We start from the raw sequence: 24288 nt of genomic DNA on the forward strand, positions 1-24288 counted from the left end.
TGGTTCACGCTCCCACTGGGCTCTCGCAAACTGGGTCCACCGCCTCGCCTCACACCGCCCCTCCTGCCTCGCCCGGGGACACTAGCCAAACATTCCGCTGTTCCCGCCTCCATAAATATCTCACTCTCGCTCTCGCCACCGCCGGACATCAAGCCTTTAGCGAGGATTTGGTGGATGAGGGGAGGTGGAAAGTAAGCGTCTGAATATATATTTGTGGGTGACGGAGGTAAGTAAAGGTTTAGACGAGAGCATATAATTGTGGGTGAGATGTAAATAGTAAGGTTCCGACTATATCTTCGGCGTCATTGTAAATGAGGTGCAAAAATTAGAGTCTTCCAAAGTATGCCCTGGTGAGTGCTGGTTGGAGTTGGAGTTTGAAGTAAGTCTGCGTGGGTGATGGCGCGTGGAAAAGAAAGTTTTGAGTATTAAGGATTAGGGAAGCTGGTACGCCAATAAGCCTACACGTGGCATTCCTCGTATGAAACACATCTTACATTTTAACCGCCTATCTCACTCATTCATAAAACTTATCCATCACTTCAAAGCTCCCTATTGACTCAGCACTGACAACCAAATTACTCAGTCTATAGTGGTCATGTAACAATCCATTTGAGAACTACTTCCATCTTGTACCTTTTAGAAATCCGAGTTTGTAAATCCTCAAACCGTTACTTACGCTCCTCTTGAATAGTAACACTAAGATTTTAAGTACAATATTCATGTCACTTATGCTAGTTCAATACCTCAATCAGATTCCCTCACAATGCACACCTCTATAAAGCATGTATATATTCGTTGAGCCTTTATAATCTCCTCTTGTAAAGAATATAAGAAGGTTAGACGGTGCAAATGTTTCGTTAATAACCTGCACATTTTTCCCTCGATCACCAAACAAATGTAAACATTTTTTTTTCATGAAGTAAACCCTTAACCCCTTCAGTACCATGACGCGTTTCTATATTGATTCTGGTTATACTATTTGGTGATTTAATACAGCTTCAGAAACTCATGTGGGAGATTAGAATAGTGAAGACGGTTGCCATTAATTTCTGACCTTCATACACTCTTCTTAATGTCAATAGAATAGTCTAATCGTATACAAATGCCAAGGTAAAAATGTGTCCAATATACTGAAGGGGTTAAACATTTATGTGGTCTAAGTATAAAAAATATATGATTAACCTCCTATTCTCTTTTTTTTTTTCCTTTTTTCGTCCTGGCTACACGCGAACTCCTAGACTACTCTGGGGGTTAATAAATGATGAGCATAGCATTAGGAGGTTAAGGGGGACACTGTAAACCCCTCTCCGAAGGTGAAGAGGCAGGGAGAGAGTTGGGTGATGAGTCGTGGGACCCAGACGCAAGAAGCATATCCCCCGGGCCGCACACTGACGAGCGGCTCCCTTGGCATCGCCCAGAAAGAGGGAAGGATAAGTGGACATCAAACTTCCACGCATTCAGCCAGACCCTTTTGTGATGACGCGTGGAGAAAGACGGAATAAAATAGTAAAGCATGACAAGTTTGATGGGCTTTAAATTTACTAATGACGGGAATGGAATGAAGGTTAAAAAAAAAAAAAAAAATACATTTGTAGTTCTTTCTTGTGAGTTTTGGATGTGAAATATACCGACGAGGAGGTGAAATAATAAGGCATGACAAGTTTATCACTACATTTGGTGGTATTGCGCAAGGAATGAATGGAATGAAGGCGTGTGTACTTTTTCCTTCTATTTTTTACTTGACACGGTGGAGTTTTGACATCAAGTTGAACATAGTAAGCTAAGACGGATCTACTTGATCTCTCTCTCTCTCTCTCTCTCTCTCTCTCTCTCTCTCTCCATCACCAGGTGTCCCGTCAGCAATCTGGCCGCCAATGCTGACTCCTGCCGACTTCCCCGCCCACCACCGCCCCCTTGGGAACAATCAAAGCTCTCTCTCTCTCTCTCTCTCTCTCTCTCTCTCTCTCTCTCTCTCTCTCTCTCTCTCTCACACACTTGTCTACACCACTGAGCACATACCATTCACTCATTCACTTATCCACTCACCACCACCACCACCACTTCGTCAATGCAAGTCAAACATCTACTAAGATCACTCAGACAAGACACACAGCAAAGGTTTTACTCTCAGTCTGAACGCCTCTGCCTCCAAGTGTTCAGAGCTGGATTAAATGTAGCAAAGTTGAATCGTATAGACAAAAAGAAAAGTATGTGGTATTGGTGAGACATGAAATAATAAAGATGATATAGTGTTTCTCTCTCTTTTTATTTTCCTATTTTCTTTTTTTTTCCTTCTATCTCTTTTTATTTTTTGTTGGTGTCGGTAAGAGGTTGGAAATAAATATATACGTTGTTTCTTTTTCTTTCTTTCTTTCTTTCTTTTTCCTATCTGTCTCTTTTCACTTGTGGTTTCGGCGACGGATGAAATATAAAGAAAAGGTGTTTCTTTTTTTTTCCCTTTTTTTCCTCAGTGTATGTTTCTGCTCTCTCTCTCTCTCTCTCTCTTTCTAAGTCAAACCTACACCCTCCTCATTATTTTCCAAGGTGCCCCCCTCTCGTCCTATTAGGCTCACCTGTAAAACTTTTATAGGCGCACTAACACATGCAAACTACAGCTACAGTGGAGAGAAGGGGTTGCTGCCACACACACACACACACACACACACACACACACACACACACACACACACACACACACACACTGCAATCACTAGTGCTTTCTCTCCCCTCACCTTCACCTACGGATTATTAGAAAACAAAAGAGCTTCCCCTTTCCCCCACGCCTCCCCTTCTTCCCCTACACAATACGTCCCCTCCGCCTCCCCTCTACTGCCTCCCCCCCTATCTCCCCATCCCTTTACCCCCTATTGCTGTATGAAAGGAGTGAAATAAAGGTCAAAACACAACGAAACGAAACAAAAGGTGTGTGTGTGTGTGTGTGTGTGTGTGTGTGTGTGTGTGTGTGTGTGTGTGGGAAGAGGAGGGTTCTTCTTCAGTAGTAGTAGTAGTAGTAGTAGTAGTAGTAGTAGTAGTAGTAGTAGTAGTAGTAGTAGTAGTAGTAGTAGTAGTAGAAAAAATAAGTTTCACAAAAATAGTTACATAACATTTAACATATACTGCTCGTGTATGTATGTATGTACTTATGTATGTATGTATGTATGTATTTATGCATGTATGTAACTGGGATAGGCTGGGAATTTGTACAGGAGAAACCATGAATAGAGCAAGTTGGGGGAGACGCTTTTGTCCGTATGTGAGTATCTCTGAATGTGTACATGACTGTGTAAGTGTATGGGAGAATAAATGTGGGGAAACATTGAGGAAAAGAAAGAAAACAGAGAGAGAGAGAGAGAGAGAGAGAGAGAGAGAGAGAGAGAGAGAGAGAGAGAGAGAGAGAGAGAAATGGGAGGACGGGACATAAACCTGGCCGTTAATACTCAAGTGGATGTGGCAACAGGGAAAACACACATACATACATACACAGGCACACGCACACGCACGCACGCACGCACACACACACACACACACACACACACACACACACACACACACACACACACACACATTAATCCACAGGTATTTGTAAACTAAATCCTGATCCTTCCGGACTCCATAAAAAATAGAAAAAATCCGAGTTTTCCCAGTATGATACAATTTTTCTATGACAAATATTCAAACAAATTCGGTTAGATTTGTATTTAGTCCACACTTGAAGTCCTCAATTTCATTACCAAGCACTCAAATATAATTTCTTCATAAAAAAATGCGACTCGATTTTTAATAATCTGCATAAAACGTGACGGGCGGTCTGAAAAAAAAGTGATGTTAAAAAAGTATTATACAGTTTGTTTGGATAGGTGTACGCGTTGCAATGTATCTTATTTTCGGTACAAAATTTCCCGTTAACTAAAGGTGCACAAACATTGCCGTCTAGCGCCCAGCAGCGGCAGCGGCAGCGACGTCGTCTCCTTTGTTTCGTATCCTCAAACATTTAGCTTGCGAAAAAAAAAAAAAAAAAAAGATGCCAGTGGAAATGAACAAGGCATTCAGGCACTTTCACGGTTCTGTTGGTGGTTTAACAGGTTCTAGAGGAAATTTATGTGATTCCCAAGGATGTTTTCATGGTTCTGTTGATGGTTTAACAGGTTCTAGTGGAAGTTCATGGAATTTTCAAGGGTGTTTCCAGGGTTTTAGAGATGGTTCAACAAGTTTTGGTAGAGGTTACAGTGTTCGGGGTTGATTTAATGATTCCAGTGCTGGTTTAATAATAAGGCCAAGTAGAAGATAACGGGGGGGAGGGGTTCAAAAGAGCTTTCATTGTTTCAGTAGAAGTCGTAAGAGTTTTCATGATGGCAGTGGAAGTTATTAGGATTTTCTATGATGCTTTCGTGATTCCCAGTGGTGTTACAACGGATTCATTGTGAGTATTGGTGATTTTAAGGCTGCTTTCACGATACCTTAACACGGATTATGCTCGGTAAACGGGGAATAACACATGAAGAAAAAAAAAAAGTAATCATCCATGACCTTTCAAAGTAACGCTGATGGGGAGAACAAAGAAATGGGAGCATTCAAGTGGTGGCAGCGGTGATGGGAGTAATTTTCTTGCTACGTACAATGTGGCATGAATCGTTATTGTATTCCTGGTAAGCATGAACTGCCGGGCGGGGTAGAGTCTGGAGTGGCTGCAAGTGACAACAATGAAGAGAGTGGCTGTGGCGAGGCAGGGGAAGTGCTCAGGACGGAAAGCTTTGAGCAAGTGCATTCTACGAGTAAGAGACGTGTGTGTGTGTGTGTGTGTGTGTGTGTGTGTGTGTGTGTGTGTGTGTGTGTGTGTGTGTGTGTGTGTGTGTGTGTGTGTGTGTGTGTGTGTGAAGGAAGGGAGTGAGTGGTTTGTGGAAGTATGCAGACATCTTACAGTGAATGGAGGCAGGTTTTTAAAGGAAAACTCTACGATGATGGCTTGGAGTGAAAACCGAAGTGGGGAAGGGAAAGCGCTCAGGGAAAGATTGGCAAAAATGGTGAGGCGCCAGGAAGTTTCTGTGTCAACATCGAAAAGAAAAAAAATATTGACCTCTGCAAGATTGACTTCGATGGTAGTCTAAGCTAAATCTCTTTCCTGTTATGTCATATCAAATCAATTCAAGCTCACTTTGATGCGAAATATCCTATCACACACACACACACACACACACACACATACACGACACACACAACACACACAACACATACACGATGCTCTCTCTCTCTCTCTCTCTCTCTCTCTCTCTCTCTCTCTCTCTCTCTCTCTCTCTCTCTCTCTCTCTCTCTCTCCCCACCTCTTTTTCAGTCTCCTCTAACATAAAGCAACAATTAACATACCCTCTATATCAAAATCGACACGTTTACCTCTTCCTGGAAGCGCTGACCTATAAATAAAATCAGGCAACACAACACGGCGACGCATTCAGGTGCATTCAACACAAAGGGCAAGCTGCGAGTGGTGGTGGTGGTGGAGGATGGGACTCATAACAGTGTTCCAGGCAATTGTACCAGCATCACAACTTACAGTACACGAGGCCGTCACACCTGACTGACCACCACTGTCGGCCCAACCATTCCACCTAAAGATTTCACGCCAGGCGCCCGACAAATGCCAATACTCCTCTCGTGAAACTTCAGCCACTAACGTGCTATTTGTGAACCAATGGAAAAAAAAAGTGACGTTGCTGTAAAAAGTCAAGGATACGAGGAGGGGGCTTGAGTGAGTGCGGCACGTGGCTAACCTGCAGGCGAGGAAAAATATCGGTGCATGTGGGTCAGATCGGGGTTATCGTCTGCCTTGACGTGGTGGCCGCACTGCTGTCCCGGGGTGGCCTATAATGCTAGCGGTCAATACCTCGCATGATAAGCGCTATTAGAAGTAATGTGAGGGTTTGGCGGCAAGAAAATATGAATGCGAGTGTTTTCAATATATACGCTTAAGAAAGAGAGGAAGAAAAGGGATTTAAGTTTACGTTATTTAATACCTCCAAAATATTACTTGCGTAATAAGCGCTATTACAAGTAATGAGAGGGTTCGGCGGTGGAAAATATTAATGTAAGAGTTTTCTATCCATACCCTTAGGATAAAGATGAGGAATAAAGGGTTTCAGTAAGTTTTCTTCATTCATAATAGTTTTAACATATTCATCGCATGATAAGCGAGTAAATGTGTGGGATTTGCGGTGGGAAATATTAATGCGGGTGTTTTTTCAATCCATACGCTTAGGAGCGAGATGAAGAACAGGAATTAGAATAACATATTAAATTCTATTTATGTAAATTTCGGTGTTATTATATTCCTAGTATGACAAGCGCTATTAGAAGTAATACGAGGGTTTGGTTGCGGGAAATTAAAGATGAAGAAAACGCGACTGAAGTGACCATTACTTCCAATATACGGTACCACCTTTTTTCTTCTTTTGTTCCTGGCATAATAAGCGCTGTCAGAAGTAATGTGAAAGTTTTGCCGCGTGGAATATGACTTTTTTTTCATTCATATATTAAAGACAGTGATGAAGAACAGTGTTTATGTTATCAATACTGTTACAATACTCACACACACTGCGGCACTAGTTTTATTATGCCAGATGCCTTTAGAATACTTTATCAGGTTTAGGAGATATGGTACGTGTAATAGAATGTAATATATATAGTTTTTTTTTAAGCCAGATCATCCGTAACTGCTCATCCGATGGTATCCAATAAACATCTTTTTACTGACTAACATTATAGAATTTAAATACGGTTAGGATAAGCACAGTAATGTAATCGTTATCTTTTGTAATAAAGCTGTAAAAGAATTATCATCCGGTAGAATTACAATATCAACTCGCCATAAAAACTAAAAAGCACGATTATACAAAAGTTTGGAAATACTGCAGCACGGAATAAGTTAATACTCAATATGCACTCTCCAATATGAAATGTACTACAGTGATAGGTACAGTACAGTATTTACATTAATTTTAACATTTACTTTACTCTAACTAAAAGCCTGGATCACGAAAGAGAAAGTTTGGAAATACAGTAGCACGGAATCGGTTAATACTTAATATGCAATCATTGCTTTGGAACTCAGTGTTAGGTACAACTCTTATTTTCTCTACCTTCGTTCCTTCAATTTACATTCCTGCACCTCCCTACCGTCCACTTGGCGTTGGGTTTTGCCTCGTGGTTTTGTGTCGCGCCGCGGTGAAATATTCAGGTCCCCGCAGCAGACGCCTCATCAGCCCTACCTAGCCAATGACAGGGTGCGGCGATGCAACACAACGGCCCACGCGGTGCAACACACACAAAACAAACAAGTGATACACCAAGTTTATAATCATTGCAGTGTGTGTGTGTGTGTGTGTGTGTGTGTGTGTGTGTGTGTGTGTGTGTGTGTGTGTGTGTGTGTGTGTGTGTGTGTGTGTGTGTGTGTGTGATCAGCTCCTTGACATTTTCTAAACAGCTCTCGCTTGTTTGTTCAGTTTTCTTTCTTAAATGATAAATATTAAATGTTGCTACTACTACTACTGCTAATACTACTCCTACTAAGTGGTGAATTTAATAAAGAGAGTATTTGCACGTAGTACTGTAAAACTCACTCACTCTCTCTCTCTCTCTCTCTCTCTCTCTCTCTCTCTCTCTCTCTCTCTCTCTCTCTCTCTCTCTAATCACTGACATGTAAGAAAAACAAAAGCTGACCTGTCACTTGATTTGTCACATTCACTTCTCTCTTCCTCCCTCCCCCATCCCCCATTCCTCCTGTTCCTCTTCTGTCGTGTTAACGTGGCGCGCAACAAACATGGAATAGCTCTTGTGTGAAATAACATGACTAATAATCTGCTTAATTTGTGTTACGCATATCTCTCTCTCTCTCTCTCTCTCTCTCTCTCTCTCTCTCTCTCTCTCTCTCATTCAGAAACGCTTTGCTCTCTCACCACAATTCTCCAAGGCCACAGACATAATTAGCAGCCTTGTCATAAGTGCTAATATGCCACTCAAACAAAAAAAAAAAAAAAAAAAAAAAAAACGTAACTTAATGTAGAACCTTTTGGATCCACAATTTCAGAATACAAACTTCTTTCTCATCACCTTATTTTTTATCATTGCAATTTCACAAGACAACCTTCTCTTCCCTTCCCTTCCCTTCCTTCCCAGTGTTAAGTCCCACGCGCGTCTCCGGTGAAAGCTGCCCATCATTCCTCGCTATACAAACCTCGTACTGAAGCATGGCCGAGGGAGTGTGAGAGGAGATGGACGGGTGTACGAGGAAAGGGAGTGCGGAGTGGCGGCCAGCAGTGTGCATGTGTGTGGTGGGGGAGGGGAGGGAGGATGAAGGAAAGTATGTTCATAAAGGCAAACACTGTGGGGTACAGCGTGGGAGGGATGAAGAAGTGTGTGTGTGTGTGTGTGTGTGTGTGTGTGTGTGTGTGTGTGTGTGTGTGTGTGTGTGTGTGTGTGTGTGTGTGTGTGTGTGTGTGTGTGAGCGGTTTCTTTTTATATGAAAGGAGAGGTAAAGAACATTTTTTTAGTGTAGAGGGTTAGTGATAGCATCAATATAACAAGAACCATGAGATCTAATGCCTGAACAAACGTTTGGACGCAGGGATAGAGGAATTAGGGAGAATTTCAGGATATTACTCCCACTACGCTGTATCAGTACAACACACACCATCACCTCTAATAATTGATGCAATACTACATAATTCCCCGCAGTGTTTCGGTGCAAGGAAAAAGGGAAAGCGGGAAAATCTGATTGTAAAGGCAGCATGAGTGTCAAAATAACAAACACTGTCACCTTTATACTTGATGCGGCCTTCCATAGTTCACTGCAGTGTTTGAATGCCAGAAAAGTCAAAGGGTAAAGTATCGGAGCGTATAAAAGCAAGTATTACAAGCTATATTATCTCTAGTGTGGTGTTACATAATTTCCCGCAGAGAGAGAGAGAGAGAGAGAGAGAGAGAGAGAGAGAGAGAGAGAGAGAGAGAGAGAGAGAGAGAGATGTCCGAAGCTATAAAATAAAGTTGATATCAGTATAAGGACTGGCACCTTTATTTGGCCTTTTTATGACTTTTTGTTGCCTAGGGACAGTGCCTCTCTCACATGGTATGAAGGAAATAACCACCACCATCATCGTGTCTAACATATGACACTCCAACATCGTTCCGTACGGTGCTTGGATGCAACGTAAAGACAAAAGGTAAGCAGCTGCCTAGATAGAGTTAGCATTAGTATCATAACAATAAGCACCACTACCGCCACGTCTAGTACTTGACGCTGGCTCACATCACGCCTACAGTGTTTGCAATCAAGACAAAGACACGCAAGGAAGAAAACACAAACAACACCACACGACACAACATAAATAATCAAGACCTTCCACCAGCCAATGGACACTGAATCAAACGCTGCATATTTCAACTCAGCAAATATAGTTTTCAGCACGCAACCAGCCAGCCAGCCAGCCAGCCACTTGGTGAAAACATTCTGACGGAGTATAATGAATATTTCTCGTGGCCCAGTGGACGCCACGGCGCGCTATCACCTTTACAGGAAGGACGCCCACGCTAGGTAGCCCAGCCAGCAGCCAGCCAGCCGACAGCCCCTCATATCTTCAACGCTCAAGTGACGCATAACATTATTACCGGACACTTTCCTTTACACAGAGATAAGGACGGATCGGACGAAGACGGTAGAGTGAGGAGGAAGGAAATAGTGGTGTACTGGTGCGTGGGGCGGTGATGTTTGTGGTGACATGAATAACAAAGCAAGAAAAAAAGGTTTCCTTCCCATAAACACTGTTCCTTGCTTAGAGAGAGAGAGAGAGAGAGAGAGAGAGAGAGAGAGAGAGAGAGAGAGAAAGAGAGAGAGGTGGACTTTGTAGATGGTAATGAAGATAGAATGAATGAATAAAATATGAAATACTCACGCACAAACTATTTGTCCTTAAATAGCATTCCTCTATTGCGAAAACAGATGCAGAGATATACAAGATTGCTAACGCTGCCTTCATTTCCAGCACATCCTTTATAACACATGACGGTTGTGATGAAATGAAATGGATAAAAGATAAATGAAATATCGCCTTTCCCCATCACAAAATCCCGATAAAAAAATAAAAAAAAAGACATTCCTACACATTGCAGAAAGTTACAAATACGCTTCAATATTTTCCGTACTCATTCTCCCTAAAATCCAGGTAAGTACTAATGACGTGAAATGGATAGCAGAAAGGACAAAGGACATCACAAACACACAAACCCTACCAACAACACTAAAACATTGCAGAAACACTTACTTATAAAGACAAACGACTGATTCTCACAGTGACCATAACTTGTAAACCTTCAAAGCCGCGTCTCGTGTTGTACTCCCGTTTATGTGTCACGAATCAAGAAATAACTTCCTTCACTCGACTCGCTCAGCACAACGTACAGATAGCACTGCTCTGAACTGATTGAGCTCCATCAGCAGACTAACCTCTCTCTCTTCTCTCTCTCTCACTCTCACTCACTTTCCCTCTCTTAACGCGTGTTTGTCACCAAGTCACCTCCTTCACGACAGGGCGGGGCGGGAGAACAGGTCACACGCGGTCAGGTCCTTGGCGGCTCCGATCCCCTGAGGTCCGTGTGTGTGGGTGGGTGTGGGGAAGAGAGGGACGGGGGGAGGGGGAAGCGGGGAATAAAAGTGATGGGATCTTATCGTTCAGTGAGTTGTTGTGTTACTGTTTCTATTTCCCTTTAGTTTACTCTGTATCGCTACACGATGAGTATCATAAACACGCACGCACGCACGCACGCACACGAGCACACACACACACACACACACACACACACACACACACACACACACACACACACACACACACACACACACACACACTCAATCTTATTATCATTCACACCCACATACACTTAAATTCATCGATTCAGACTCTCTCTCTCTCTCGTCACCACCCACACCACTACTCTTCATTACTCTAACAACCGCCCAGTTCACAACACCCTGCCCTGCATTACACAAACACCACAACAGACCCGCCCATTTGAGAGGACGATGCTGGTAATGGAAGGAGAGAAGGGGGTGAGGTGAAGAGTGACCATCCATGAGTATTTGGCCTTAATAGCAGCACAGGGAGATGTCAGGTCAGCAGGGGGAACTCAGAGGTCATATGATTTCCGGGGCTACGAGAATACTTTATTTAATATTCCCCTGTGGGAGGACAAGGGGATCGTGTGCGAGGGACGTGACGAGACCTGTGGGGAGACCGAGATGGACTTGGGTGCGTGAAGAAAGAAATAGGGGACTGTGTTAGGACGTGGAAAGACCGAGGAAAATCTAGACTGTGGCAAGGGAGACTCCATGGATCAGTGGGAAGACCGAGGAAGACCTGGGGAACCGTGTGATGATTGTAGAGGACCTAATGATGATGAAAACTATAGGAAAAATCGTCGAGAGAGAGAGAGAGAGAGAGAGAGAGAGAGAGAGAGAGAGAGAGAGAGAGAGAGATGATACTAATAAAAGATTAATGATCCAGCTTCAATGGGTCACCGTAGCATTTTAATATGTCTCTTCAAGGTTAAAGAAATGCAGAGGTAAAAGATAGAATATGTAAAAAAAAAAAAAAAAAAAAAAGAAGAAAATATATGAAGCAAAACATTATCGGAAAAGTTACTGTAATAAATAAATAAGTAAATAAATAAATAAATAAATAAATAAATAAATAAATAAATAAATAAATGCAATCAACACCATAAAACACTACGCGAATGTACACACACACACACACACACACACACACACACACACACACACACACACATTTTTACCTACCACGCTGAAGTAATTACCTGGACAAGTATCAAGAAACATTATACCTCATCCCGAGAAATGTGCGCGTGTGTCCATGAGTGTGTGGGTTGTAACCAATCAATAGGAGTGAGTGGGTGTGAGGTGAGTGAGAGGCGAAGACTAAGTGGATATGTGGAGTGAAGTGAAATGAGGGAGGGGACGAGAGGTGTGGGCTGTGGAGAAGCATTTAGACTAGAGGATGAAATGGAATGTTGCATGTGGAATGAGATGGAGCGAGGAATGGTGGATGAGGGAGCGAGAGAGAGAGAGAGAGAGAGAGAGAGAGAGAGAGAGAGAGAGAGAGAGAGAGAGAGAGAGAGAGAGAGAGAGAGAGAGAGAGAGAGAGGGAAGAGGAAAGAGGACTTGCGGTGGATTAGTGGAGGTGGGAGAGGGGATTAGAGTGGTGGTGAGTGAGTGAGTGAGTGAGGTGAGGTTAGGATAGAGGACAGAGGAAGGGAGAGGAAGGAAGAAAGGAAGGAAAGCAGGAGTCTCGGGAGATAAGTTAAGTTACGTGAAAATAATATATATATACAGTATGTGTGTGTGTGTGTGTGTGTGTGTGTGTGTGTGTGTGTGTGTGTGTGTGTGTGTGTGTGTGTGTGTGTGTGTGTGTGTGTGTGTATTTCATGGGAGGTCTCGTCTCTCTCTCTCTCTCTCTCTCTCTCTCTCTCTCTCTCTCTCTCTCTCTCTCTCTCACATTATATGGTCGCGTAAACGGGGAAACTGTCCTGTTTGGCTGCCATGAAACAGGCGACTAACAATATACACACATAATGACGAGAAAGAGAGAGAGAGAGAGAGAGAGAGAGAGAGAGAGAGAGAGAGAGAGAGAGAGAGAGAGAGAGAGAGAGAGAGAGAGAGAGAGAGAGAGAGATACGAAACTACAACACACACACACACACACACACACACACACACACACACACACACACACACACACACACACACACACACGAGTTTACTGCAACCATATTAAAGCAAACTATAAACCATATTTCGACTCCTCTCTCTCACTTAATAAATTTATCTTTTCGTTATGGCATATTTCCTGACAAGTAAAAAATTGCTAAATCTTTACCATTGTACAAATCAGGCTGTAAATCTAATATTAATAATTACAGGCTTATATCAATTCTTCCTGTCATCAGTAAGGTATACGAAAAAGCTATTGCATTTAGACTTGCTAATTTTTTGGAGAATATTAATCTATTGTCAAGTTCTCAATTTGGTTTCAGAAAAAAATTATTCAACTCAATCTGGCCTGTTACATTTTGTTTCAAAGGTTTACTCTGAATTAGATAAGAAGTCTCATGTTGCTGCTGTTTTCTTAGATATCTTGAAACTTTTGTTTCCTTAAGTCATCATATTTTACTTACTAAATTGAAAAATATTGGTTTGAGGGGACCTGCATATAACTTAATTGAAAGCTATCTAACTGGGCGCAAGCAATTTGTATTTTGTAATGGTGTTTATTCTGATTATAAATCTATAAAATATGGTGTACCTCAAGGTTCTATACTGGGCCCTATTCTGTTTTTATTTATATAAATGACATAATTAATTCTACTAACAATGTCCATTTCACTATGTATGCCGATGACACAAGCCTTATTGTCACAGGTAATGACCTTCATTCTCTCCACTTTAAATTATCTCAGGTTCTGAATCACATCAATAATTGGATCAAGGCTAACAAGTTAAATTTAAATGTTAACAAAACTAATGCCATGTTATTTCAAAATAGATCGTTATCATTTGAGCTGGCTCCTGTAATGCTGGATCTGAATATTGTTCATCGTGTCCACACAACAAAATTTCTAGGGGTAATAATTGATGATCATTTGAATTGGAGAGAGCATATTGTTAATTTAACTATTACTCTATCTAAAACTGCAGGAATCATGTATCGTATTAGACATAACCTTACTCTCGAATCCATAATCATTCTATATTATACTTTGTGTTACTCTAAACTCATGTATTGCATATCTGTTTGGGGTTGCACATGGCCTTCATTTCCTGACAAATTATTTATAACACAAAACATATTTTAAGAGTAATGACATTTAAACAAAAATTTGAGTCTACTGAGGGGATTTTCACAGATTTGAAATTGTTAAAGTTACATTATTTGCATAAGTATTTCCTACTGTAGGACATTTTCAAATCGCTAAAAAGTAATAATAGAATTTTCAATATTCAGGAACATCCGCATGTCACCAGGGGTAATTATGTGAACTTAATATGTCAATCATTTAGAACTACACTTTTTAAAAATTCTATCATGTACGAGTATCTTGGTCCTGAGGTATGGAACTCTCTTCCAATGTTTATTAAATCTGATTTACTTTCTGTTTCAGTAAACAGTTTCAAGTACAAATTAAACAAGCATTTATATAGCGTACAATGTAGTATAGGTAGAAATGATATATAGAAATACAATTTTGATCTATATTGATTTATGTATTTATATTTTCATTTTTGTGTACGTATACTTATATCTAAAATATAATGAATGTTTGTTTTCTGTTTCTGGTAATTAAGGTCATTGTCATTATATTTACATTATCACTGGTCTGCTAACGAGATTAATCTCTGCAGACCTTATCCATGTTATTGATTCTAATTTTATATATGCATTATTGTATGTTTATTTCATATGGAATAAACTTGTTGAACTTGAACTTGAACTTGAACACACACACACACACACACACACACACACACACACACACACACACACACACACACACACACACACACACACACACACTCTCTCTCTCTCTCTCTCTCTCTGTTGCACTCAATTAATTACCCAGACAAGTTTAAAGAAATATCGGTAGTGTTGAGAGAGAGAGAGAGAGAGAGAGAGAGAGAGAGAGAGAGAGAGAGAGAGAGAGAGAGAGAGAGAGAGAGAGAGAGAGAGAGAGAGAGAGAGAGAATAACAAAGAGATAACCTGCCTTACAAGAAATGACTGAAGAGAAAAAAGTTAAGAGAGAAGAGTGAAATACCTGGCAGAGAGATTACCTGCTTCAAGGGATGACACAAGCGGCAGAGAAACAGAGGGAGACACCGAGTGAAATGCCTGGACAGCTTGTATGTACAGTACGTACCTACGAGATACCGGAGGCGACAAGAGGCACGTGATTTACTGAGAGAGGCGAGAGAGGCATGACATCGGGAGGGGTGGCACGGCGTTATATCGTCGCTGACATCAAAGACACGGCAGATTAAGGTAAGGAATAGATGTAAAGAGAAAGAAAAATACGTGGGTTTATACTTAGTTATATATTCAGGTGATTTAGGCATCAGGAAAAGACAATAAAGGGTAATAATCTTCACGCTCCGAACACTTTATCACAACATCAGGTTACTTTAGATGTCTTCTTCCTATCAATTGTGTACAAATCCTCGTTACACTATCCGTAAATCATGTAAACGACATTGAAAACTCTACTAAACTCCAGTGTATCTGTTTAAATTAGTTACAGTATTCTTATATGCTCTGTTCTTCGTCATGTTACCATTTTAAAATACTAACCTTGCAAAATCTTCGTTAAACTCACTGTAACTATAAACACGTCTTTATAAACCTTTATGATCCAGTACAGCCAGTTAAAATACATATACAGGTATTCTTAAACGCTTTGTCTTTATTCTAACTCCATCGTTCAAGGTATCAAACAGTCCTTACACCACCAACCCAACAGTCATAAAGAGCGACTATAGCAGTAAAATCAACCACAGCACTCCGTAGGTCAGCAAGTGAATACCCTCAGTGTCATATCTCCTTCATACGATACATTAACCGAGGCACAGGAAAGGATGGTGTTCAGAGGAGACACAAAGGAGCAGTGATGCGTTGCCCCGTCATGGAGTGATGTCGCGCGGCGCCACCATTGGCTTAGTGACGCTGCGGTGGTGACGCGCTGCCTGCCTTGCCTCGCCCACTTGCGTCAAAACATCATCAGTATTCAGCAACTCATCTGCGTTTTCTTTATAGTCCTCGCTTCTACACTCCTACCATTCAGAGGCGCTTTGCTCTCTCAGCTATCAAAACAACTATTCTTAAAGGCCACAAAAATGTTTACCGGGTTCTCATGAGTGTTTATCCTCCTAATAACAGAGAGATGGTAATTTGTCACTGGAATCGAAGAAAGACCTGTAAAAACTTGTCATTCTTGGAATATCTAACCCTGGCAGTTACTCAGCAGCTATGACCATAACCAACGTCGGTCCGCTCTCACAAACACACACACACACGCGCACTCTCTCTCTCTCTCTCTCTCTCTCTCTCTCTCTCTCTCTAGGCACACTAGGTAGTATTTTAGTGTTTCTTAAGTATTATCATGTTTACGTTTTATTGGTTTTAATATGGACCATAACCATAAATGTATTAATCATAGAATATATTTTTTGTATTTTAGTGGTCAATAAATCTATCTATCTATTTACACGTTCCCGTCATACACATTGATTTATACCCAAGAGTTTGCAGGTTCCGGAAAATCATTGTTATTTCTTTGAGACGATCAAATGCATCACGTACTGAGGCGTGAACGTGAATGCGTTTGCAATTTAATAACTGCATTTTTTACTATCAATCTTACCAAATACATTATATAAAAAAAGATACTCACAGTTCACAGGTTTTGGAAGAAAATATTTGATGCAGTTACAAATTTTAAATCATGTTATGGACAACTCAAAAGTTTGCTTATGATGAGAAGTCCAGTCTGACACACAATCGAGACGCGGTGGCATAGTGGTCAGTGCTTGGATGTCGCGATGTCAAGGACCTGAGTTCGAATCCTGCTACAACCTGGGAATTTTTCAAACTATCGGGAAATGACCGAAGAACACCCACACGCTTCACACGCTTCCTATCAGGCTTATCTGCACTGGGAAACTCAAGTGACCGGTGTGAGTCTCTTCTGCAAGAGCGTCACTGGATCTGTCTTCGCTGAAGGCTAATTACGTTTCCAAATAGTAGGAAGAGAGAGGGAGCAACTGTACCTCCAACTGGCACAACTGCAAAAAAAGTATAATGACGACTGGAGTAACCATCTGAACCTGATAGTAGACAATCTAAGCCCAAAAATAGCATAGAACAGGATGATAATTTAAGTCTCTAGATATACCGCCACTACAGTCCATGAACAAGATAATAAATATTGAGGGATCATGCCAGATAGGGTACAGTAAAGACTCTCTCTCTCTCTCTCTCTCTCTCTCTCTCTCTCTCTCTCTCTCTCTCTCTAAGACGAGGCACGCCAGGTATTGAGGGCAGTGGGTGTAAAGAAGGTTCTCTTAATAACATCCTCCATAGCAGCACTGGCTCTTTATCGGCACAACTCAGCCTGACCAAGGAAAACATTAGAGGAAGAGAGAAAGACAAACACGTGAACAAGAGAATATTAGAAGGAAATAAGGAAAAAAATAGGAAAAATAAAGACCAAATTAAGAGAAGGAAAAGAATCAAATGAGAACAGGAAGAAAAGAAACATGACAAAGAAAATACCAGGAAAACAACAAAGAGGAAGATGAAAGGAGGAAAACAAAACAAGAAGAGCAATACTTTTAAGCAGGACACAACACTGCACAGCTCTGATCGAACCCTCGCCTTCCACACACACACACACACACACACACACACACACACACACACACACACACACACACGGGACCTCATTGCTCCGGATCTGCCTGGCGCCTGAACGTGGCACTAATAATTACTATGAATGAGCCGCGACGCACAGCAGATGGTGACGCCCTCCAATGCCTGGTGTACTGGGAGGTCTGGCCCGCGACACTTACTGCCAGCGGGGCGTGACATGAGTGCGCCGCGGTCTGCCATATAAAAAAACATTAGGAAATACGGTGCTTTCAGTTAGAGCCAGTGTACTTAGAAATGTATCGCCCTCTTATCACAACTATTTAAAGAAAAAGCGCATAAAGCGATGATTAGCCAGGTTTTTCAAGACCTTACTTTTAAATTATGTAGAAACCCTTTTAATTTATCAGTCAAACCGTAAAGACACTTAAAAACTCATGGAGCTTTAACCAGAGCCGTCTGAAAATAGAATTGTTTCAAAATACGGTTCACCTTAATTGCTGCGATGACAGAGTGATGTACCGCTGTCCCGCCGCTGTGTGCTCGATATTTTTTTCTTCTTTTTCATGATGTTATTTGTGTTGGCAGTAATAGCGGTGAAGATGGAATAATAATGAGAGAGAGAGAGAGAGAGAGAGAGAGAGAGAGAGAGAGAGAGAGAGAGAGAAACATAAACCCGTGATAAGAATCGAAGATGGTTGAAGATACCCCCAGTATAGGAGGTGTTTTCCCATAACCCGTGCGATACAAGCCGGTACTTTGCATGCTCTTCACGACTTCACCCAATACCGGCGGCACAGGGGAGAAAGAGGGTGGGGGGGAGGAAGGAACGCCGCCCCGCACCCCGCTAGATACCAAGATACTTAGTCATGAAGATAAAAAGAGAGTCGTGTTTGTTTACAGTGACTTTACACAGTACCGTACGTTCTCTCTCTCTCTCTCTCTCTCTCTCTCTCTCTCTCTCTGTGTGTGTGTGTGTGTGTGTGTGTGTGTGTGTGTGTGTGTGTGTGTGTGTGTGTGTGTGTGTGTGTGTGTGTGTGTGTGTGCGCGCGTGAGCGCGTTTGTGTGCCCTTCCTTATTCACAGTGGCCGTTTCCTTCTTTGTTTTCTCTCTCTCTCTCTCTCTCTCTCTCTCTCTCTGTGTCTGTGTGTGTGTGTGTGTGTGTGTGTGTGTGTGTGTGTGTGTGTGTGTGTGTGTGTGTGTGTGTGTGTGTGTGTGTGTGTGTGTGTGTGTGTCCTTCCTTATTCACAGTGGCCGTTTCCTTCTTTGTTTCATTTCCTCTCTCCTCTCTTCGTGTCGCAGAACATTCACGTCTGGAATTACCCAATAAACTGGAGCCATAATCCGGTTCTTATCCTCCCCCTGCGTTCGAGATGTTGCTTGTTTTCCCAACTCATCGCGTCCTGTCCAGGGAAGATAAATCGCGGACAAGCACGTCGCCTCCGGTCCCGTCCCTTGCGTGTTCATTGGTAGCCATGTCACAGGGAAGGAGTGTAATAACGTCGTCTTGTACTCTTTCGCTACTGTATATTGTTTTCCCGTAGTTACTTTTATACGCATTCGTTATGTTATAGTTTATTAAATGCGTAGTTTTGTAGCTTATAGTAAACAGAGAGGGTTATTATTCTTTTTCTTCTACTATGTCTACGCATTTTTTTTTTCCCCTTTGATCATCGAGTTTATTAGGTACTTTTTTTTCGAGGGGTTACAGTTTACAGGGTCTACGTAAATAGAGAATGATGTTGTAGTCAATGTTATGTTGTTAGTTGTGCGGTCACGAGGCTCAAGTGTCTTCTCAGAGGTGTTAACATAAATACAGCTTGGAGAGTCACGGTTAGGTCGTGCATGTATTGTCCATCTTCCGTCAGCAAAAAACTCAGACACCGGTGACCGACTAATACATTTAAGAACAGTTACAAATGCATTGGTTAAAATAGTTATAGTCTTACTTAATTATAAATGAAAGAAATAAAATGTTAGTACTAAATGTATGCCTATGCTGTTATAATTACACACACACACACACACACACACACACACACACACACACACATATATATATATATATATATATATATATATATATATATATATATATATATATATATATATATATATATATATATATATATATATATATATATATATATATATATATATATATATATATATATATATATATATATATATATATATATATATATATATATATATATATATATATATATATATATATATATATATATATATATATATATATATATATATATATATATATATATATAATCCAGCAACCAGAGATTCCCACACTGAACCTGTGGGAACGGACACTTACTTAAGCATGATCTCCTTGGAAGTACATGCATGGGAAATAAAGGAGTGTGCACTTATAAGAGCTTCTCGCTAAGATCAGCCTCGCTTCTCACGGCTGTGTGTATAAACAAGAGAAAAATAATTATATACAAATCATACCCTAACACCGCTCGGTCACATACCTGCCGCGTCCTTGCGGGCCGCGGCACAAAGGGAAAGCATACACAGAAATATACTAACCGTGTTAAAATGTACTGCAGGAAATTCATGGTTGAGAACGAAGTCGCCGCGGAACAAACATCGTGGCAGTAAGATTAGGATGAGAACAAAGTAAATAAATAAATACTAACAATAGGATGATGGTACTCAGGAAGAGATTCCACCAAGACCTGAGCAAATTTAAAGTAAGGAAAGAAAGATAGATTTGTACTATTTATACCCTAACAATGACCATGCCAGCAGAAACTGTCAACTAATTCAGACAACTTACAGACATCAAATCATCCAACCCTGACTCATGATGAAATTAAAAAGATAACTACTCCGCTGAATGTAAAAAAAAAAAAAAAAAAAAAAACATTATAGCGAAAGATATCATTCGTCAAATCCTTTAACGACATCAGAAATACAACGTAATCGATGGCAGGGTATTACAAGGATTACGGATACCACGAACTCACTCCCTCCCTTCTTCATAAGTTTCCCATCACCTCGCTTCAAATCCGGTGCATAATCCTTAAAACTTCCCTCGCCTTGCTATTCTTAACCACAACTACCCGTGTCTCTCAACTCTCTCGGCGCACTCACCTCTCACAGCTTACACAACACCTCCTCCTCCTCCTCCTCCTCTTCCCTCCACTCCTGCTTCAGCTCAGCAACACCTCCACGCACTTACTACAAAACAAACTCTCTCCCACCTTCACACACACAATAAAACTCCTCGCTTATGACTTACACCCATTCTATCTCACTTAATGAACTCCTACACACGTTGCATAATCCACACTCGGCATTTACAACCCTTTAGAACCTTTACTACACTCGTCTATTGCCCTTTGATCCTTCCTTCCTTACCTTACCTTGCCTCACTCTCCTTTCCGTCTTTCCTTCAGAACTGTAATAATACGTTTCTTTTTCTTTTCTTGCCTTGTTTTGTCTCACTTGCCATTTCATCTGCATAATGTTTGAGAGATTCATGACTACATTTCTTTTTCCTTTCCTTGTTTTGCCTTACATTCCCTTCCATCTTTCCTTCTAGCATTGAAACGACTCAAAAATGTTTCTTTCCTAACCTCACTTTCTCCTTCTAGTGCTGGGTGAACCCGAGGCTATAACACTTTCACTAACACAATCAATCATATTACCACAGCAACACGTGTCTTGACAGGAGCGTATATCAGTAGGAACACTTGTGAGGCGAGGAGAGACCACCTGTGTGCCTGTCAGCCTTCTTCTCTACAGCAGCAAGACGTGTGGTGGTGAGTGGATAAGTAATGAAGGTTATGGTAGTGATGTTTAGTTTGTGTGTGTGTATGTGTGTCATTCTCTCTCTCTCTCTCTCTCTCTTAACTTCTTCAATATTTTCACTTTCTCATTACATACGATATTATCTCCCTCCCCACAAGTAATATCAATACTTATCTCCTTATCTTACACGATCTTATATACATATCAACTTATCTCGAACTTCCGTGATCCGCGCGGATTTCTTGAGGGCTTCTGTACTCGCAAAGTTTTACCAAGTTTCCCCATCACCTACTTATCATTACATCACCATTTTCTTTCCCACAGAGATCCGCTGCACTGTGCCTCTTATGTATAATCTCTATTTCTCGGTAAAAATCAGGGTTTGTCGAAAGGTATTAAGGTTATCATAGGCTTATAACTTCACTATCTCGTCCTTGTCAGTGTGGTGAGGACAGGTATACGCAGATAAGCCGTTTTCTATGCAGGTGTGAGGTGTGTGTGGCCAGGTGCGTGAGGTCAGGTGGGTGAGGTGAGTCTCTTCAGGGACCTGGCAAACACACCAAACTCCAGTCCAAAAGTGGATGGGATAGAGATTTGATACAAAGATAGAGTAGTTCTTGAAATACTCTAAGTGTAACAGGTGGAAGGAAATATTTCTTTTCTTTTACTTATCTTTCTTATTTCTTATTAACTTAGCTACTTTCTTATTTGTTTCATTTTTTTTCTCATCTTCGTTTTTACTTCTTACTTTCTTTTTTTTTCTTTTTCTTTATCTCTCCTTCCTTTTTTCTCCTATATGTTATGTATTCTTCCTTATTTTCTTATAATTTTGTTTCTCTTATTAATCTTCCTTCTCCTTATTCAGCATACTTAATTTTCTTATCGTATCTTAATTTTCTTATCTATTTACACTCCTCTTATCTTTGCCCCTTTTATTTATCTCTATGCTTACCACATCTTCCCTTCTCTAGTCTCTGATTCTCCTTCATTATTTTCTCTTGCTTTTGTCATCTATAAATCTCCCTTTCTACCTTAACTTCCTTCTTGTTTTCCTTCATTCACGGCCACACCACCACAGAATACCAAGCCAAGGGTTCACCGGTGCGGAGAGTCAATACTGCGGGCCTCTGTCTCTTATTAGGCAGGCCAGCTGTGGGATTCAGAGGTGCTGGTTTGTAGCTATTCCATGTTTTTACGACCCTGCCAGTCTCTCGTGCATGCCTCCCGCCTTCCCTCCTTCCCTTCATCCATTCCTCCTCCTCCTGCTGCTGCCCTCTCAGCGATTCCTGGTGCGGCAGAGGAGGAGGAGGAGGAGGAGGAGGAGGAGGAGGAGGAGGAGGAGGAGGAGGAGGAGGAGGAGGAGGGTGACCAGCGTGATGGACAACACGAAAGTGATTTTAAGCTACTCGATGGAAAGTTGTCAAGGTGGTGGTAGTGTGTGTGTGTGTGTGTGTGTGTGTGTGTGTGTGTGTGTGTGTGTGTGTGTGTGTGTGTGTGTGTGTGTGTGTGTGTGTGTGTGTGTGCGTCGAAGTTTTTTTTCTGGCAAAATCTACTTAAGTCATACCAAAAAAGCAGCAAAACTTCACGTGTACGTAATTAAAGTTACATTTTTTTGTCCCGCACTTTGAAACACTTCCTCTCTCAACTGGAATATTTGGAAAGGTCGCAGAAGTAAATGAGAGAGAGAGAGAGAGAGAGAGAGAGAGAGAGAGAGAGAGAGAGAGAGAGAGAGAGAGAGATATTGTGGGCATTAAATTAAAAGCCTTTCGCTCACAATATTTCTCTCTTAGTGATCATTGTGGTGACATTCCTCCTCCTCCGCCTCCTCTTGATGTTGTTTTGGTGCCGGAAATCTCCTTAAATTACCCCTTGTCTCATATTTTTGTTGAGATTGTGTCCTTCTGTGGATTCTGCGTGATGGATGAGAGAGAGAGAGAGAGAGAGAGAGAGAGAGAGAGAGAGAGAGAGAGAGAGAGAGAGAGTAAACTGAACACGAGCCTCACGTGAGTACTTCTAAGAATGCAATCCCCCTGCTAGACGTTCATAGTTTGATCAGGGTGGCGGAGTGACGCAGCGTGGGGGAGGTGGGCCGCTCGCTCACTGCCTGCCTGCCTCCTACAACACTCCTATAGCTTCTTAAATTATCACGTTTCCCAACCCAGGAGGGGACACGGGAGGCCCAGGGTGGGTTGGGGGGAGGTAATGGGAGTCGTGGCGGGGGAGGATGTGATGGGATAGGAAGGGAAGGGAAGGGAGGGGAAGAGAAGGGAAAGGAAGGGGAGGAGAGGGTAACCTGACGAAGATAGAAGGGAAGGGAAGGGGAGTAGAGGGTTAGGTGACGAAGAGAGGATAGGAGAATAGAGCAAAGGGGAGGGAAGGATAGGTAGGGGAATACAAGGAAAGGGCATGGAAGAGAAAGAAAAGCAAGAGAAACCAGCATCACATAAGGAATACAAGTCACACAAATTAGAACAGACCTTGAGATCCTTAACATACAGTCAGTTTGTGTGAGTATCCTACATAAACAACTGCTTGAAGAGACCGGGTAGCGAGGTGGGGAAGGAAGGAAAGGGAAGACGAATGAAGTGACGACAGCCAGGAAGGGAAGCTGTGCCGGTTATGTCGCTAAGTACTTGTTCTTAAAAGTTCACGGCATTCTGGGAGCAGGAAAGGACACTCACCTCACAGATATTCCCTTACGTCTCTCTCTCTCTCTCTCTCTCTCTCTCTCTCTCTCTCTCTCTCTCTCTCTCTCTCTCTCTCTCTCTCTCATGCAATACTTAACAAAACAAAAGGAAACAGCCACAACAAAACGACAAAACGACTTGCATCCTGCTTGCTTCCTTCCTTCCTTCCTTTCTTCTCTTCCTCTTTCTGCAGCTCCTACTCCTCGTCCTCCTCCTGCACCACCTTCTTTTCCTCGTCACCACCCTTCCTACCCTTCACACGAGACCCTCCCTCAGACAAACTGCAGGAGGAACCTTACGTCTGTCGTCCCTGCTTCTCCCCTGCCACACACACACACACACACAC

General features: G+C 41.7%; 1 protein-coding gene across 10 annotated transcripts in view; it reads right to left on the reverse strand.

Annotated features, from left to right (window-relative positions):
* LOC123515155 (mucin-12-like) overlaps positions 1-24288 on the reverse strand; it is a 194493-nt gene that overhangs the window by 22685 nt on the left and 147520 nt on the right. For 9 of the 10 annotated variants that reach the window (XM_045273638.1, XM_045273631.1, XM_045273640.1 and 6 more), the window contains one exon: positions 19811-19903. The exons of the other annotated variant lie outside the window; for it this stretch is intronic. In XM_045273638.1, coding sequence (XP_045129573.1) covers positions 19811-19841 — 31 coding nt within the window. In that variant the 5' untranslated portion in view covers positions 19842-19903. The remainder of the gene's footprint in view (positions 1-19810; positions 19904-24288) is intronic. 10 annotated transcript variants of the gene reach the window in all.

The sequence above is a fragment of the Portunus trituberculatus genome, chromosome 38 (assembly GCF_017591435.1).
Source record: "Portunus trituberculatus isolate SZX2019 chromosome 38, ASM1759143v1, whole genome shotgun sequence".
In the NCBI taxonomy this organism is placed as follows: domain Eukaryota; kingdom Metazoa; phylum Arthropoda; class Malacostraca; order Decapoda; family Portunidae; genus Portunus; species Portunus trituberculatus.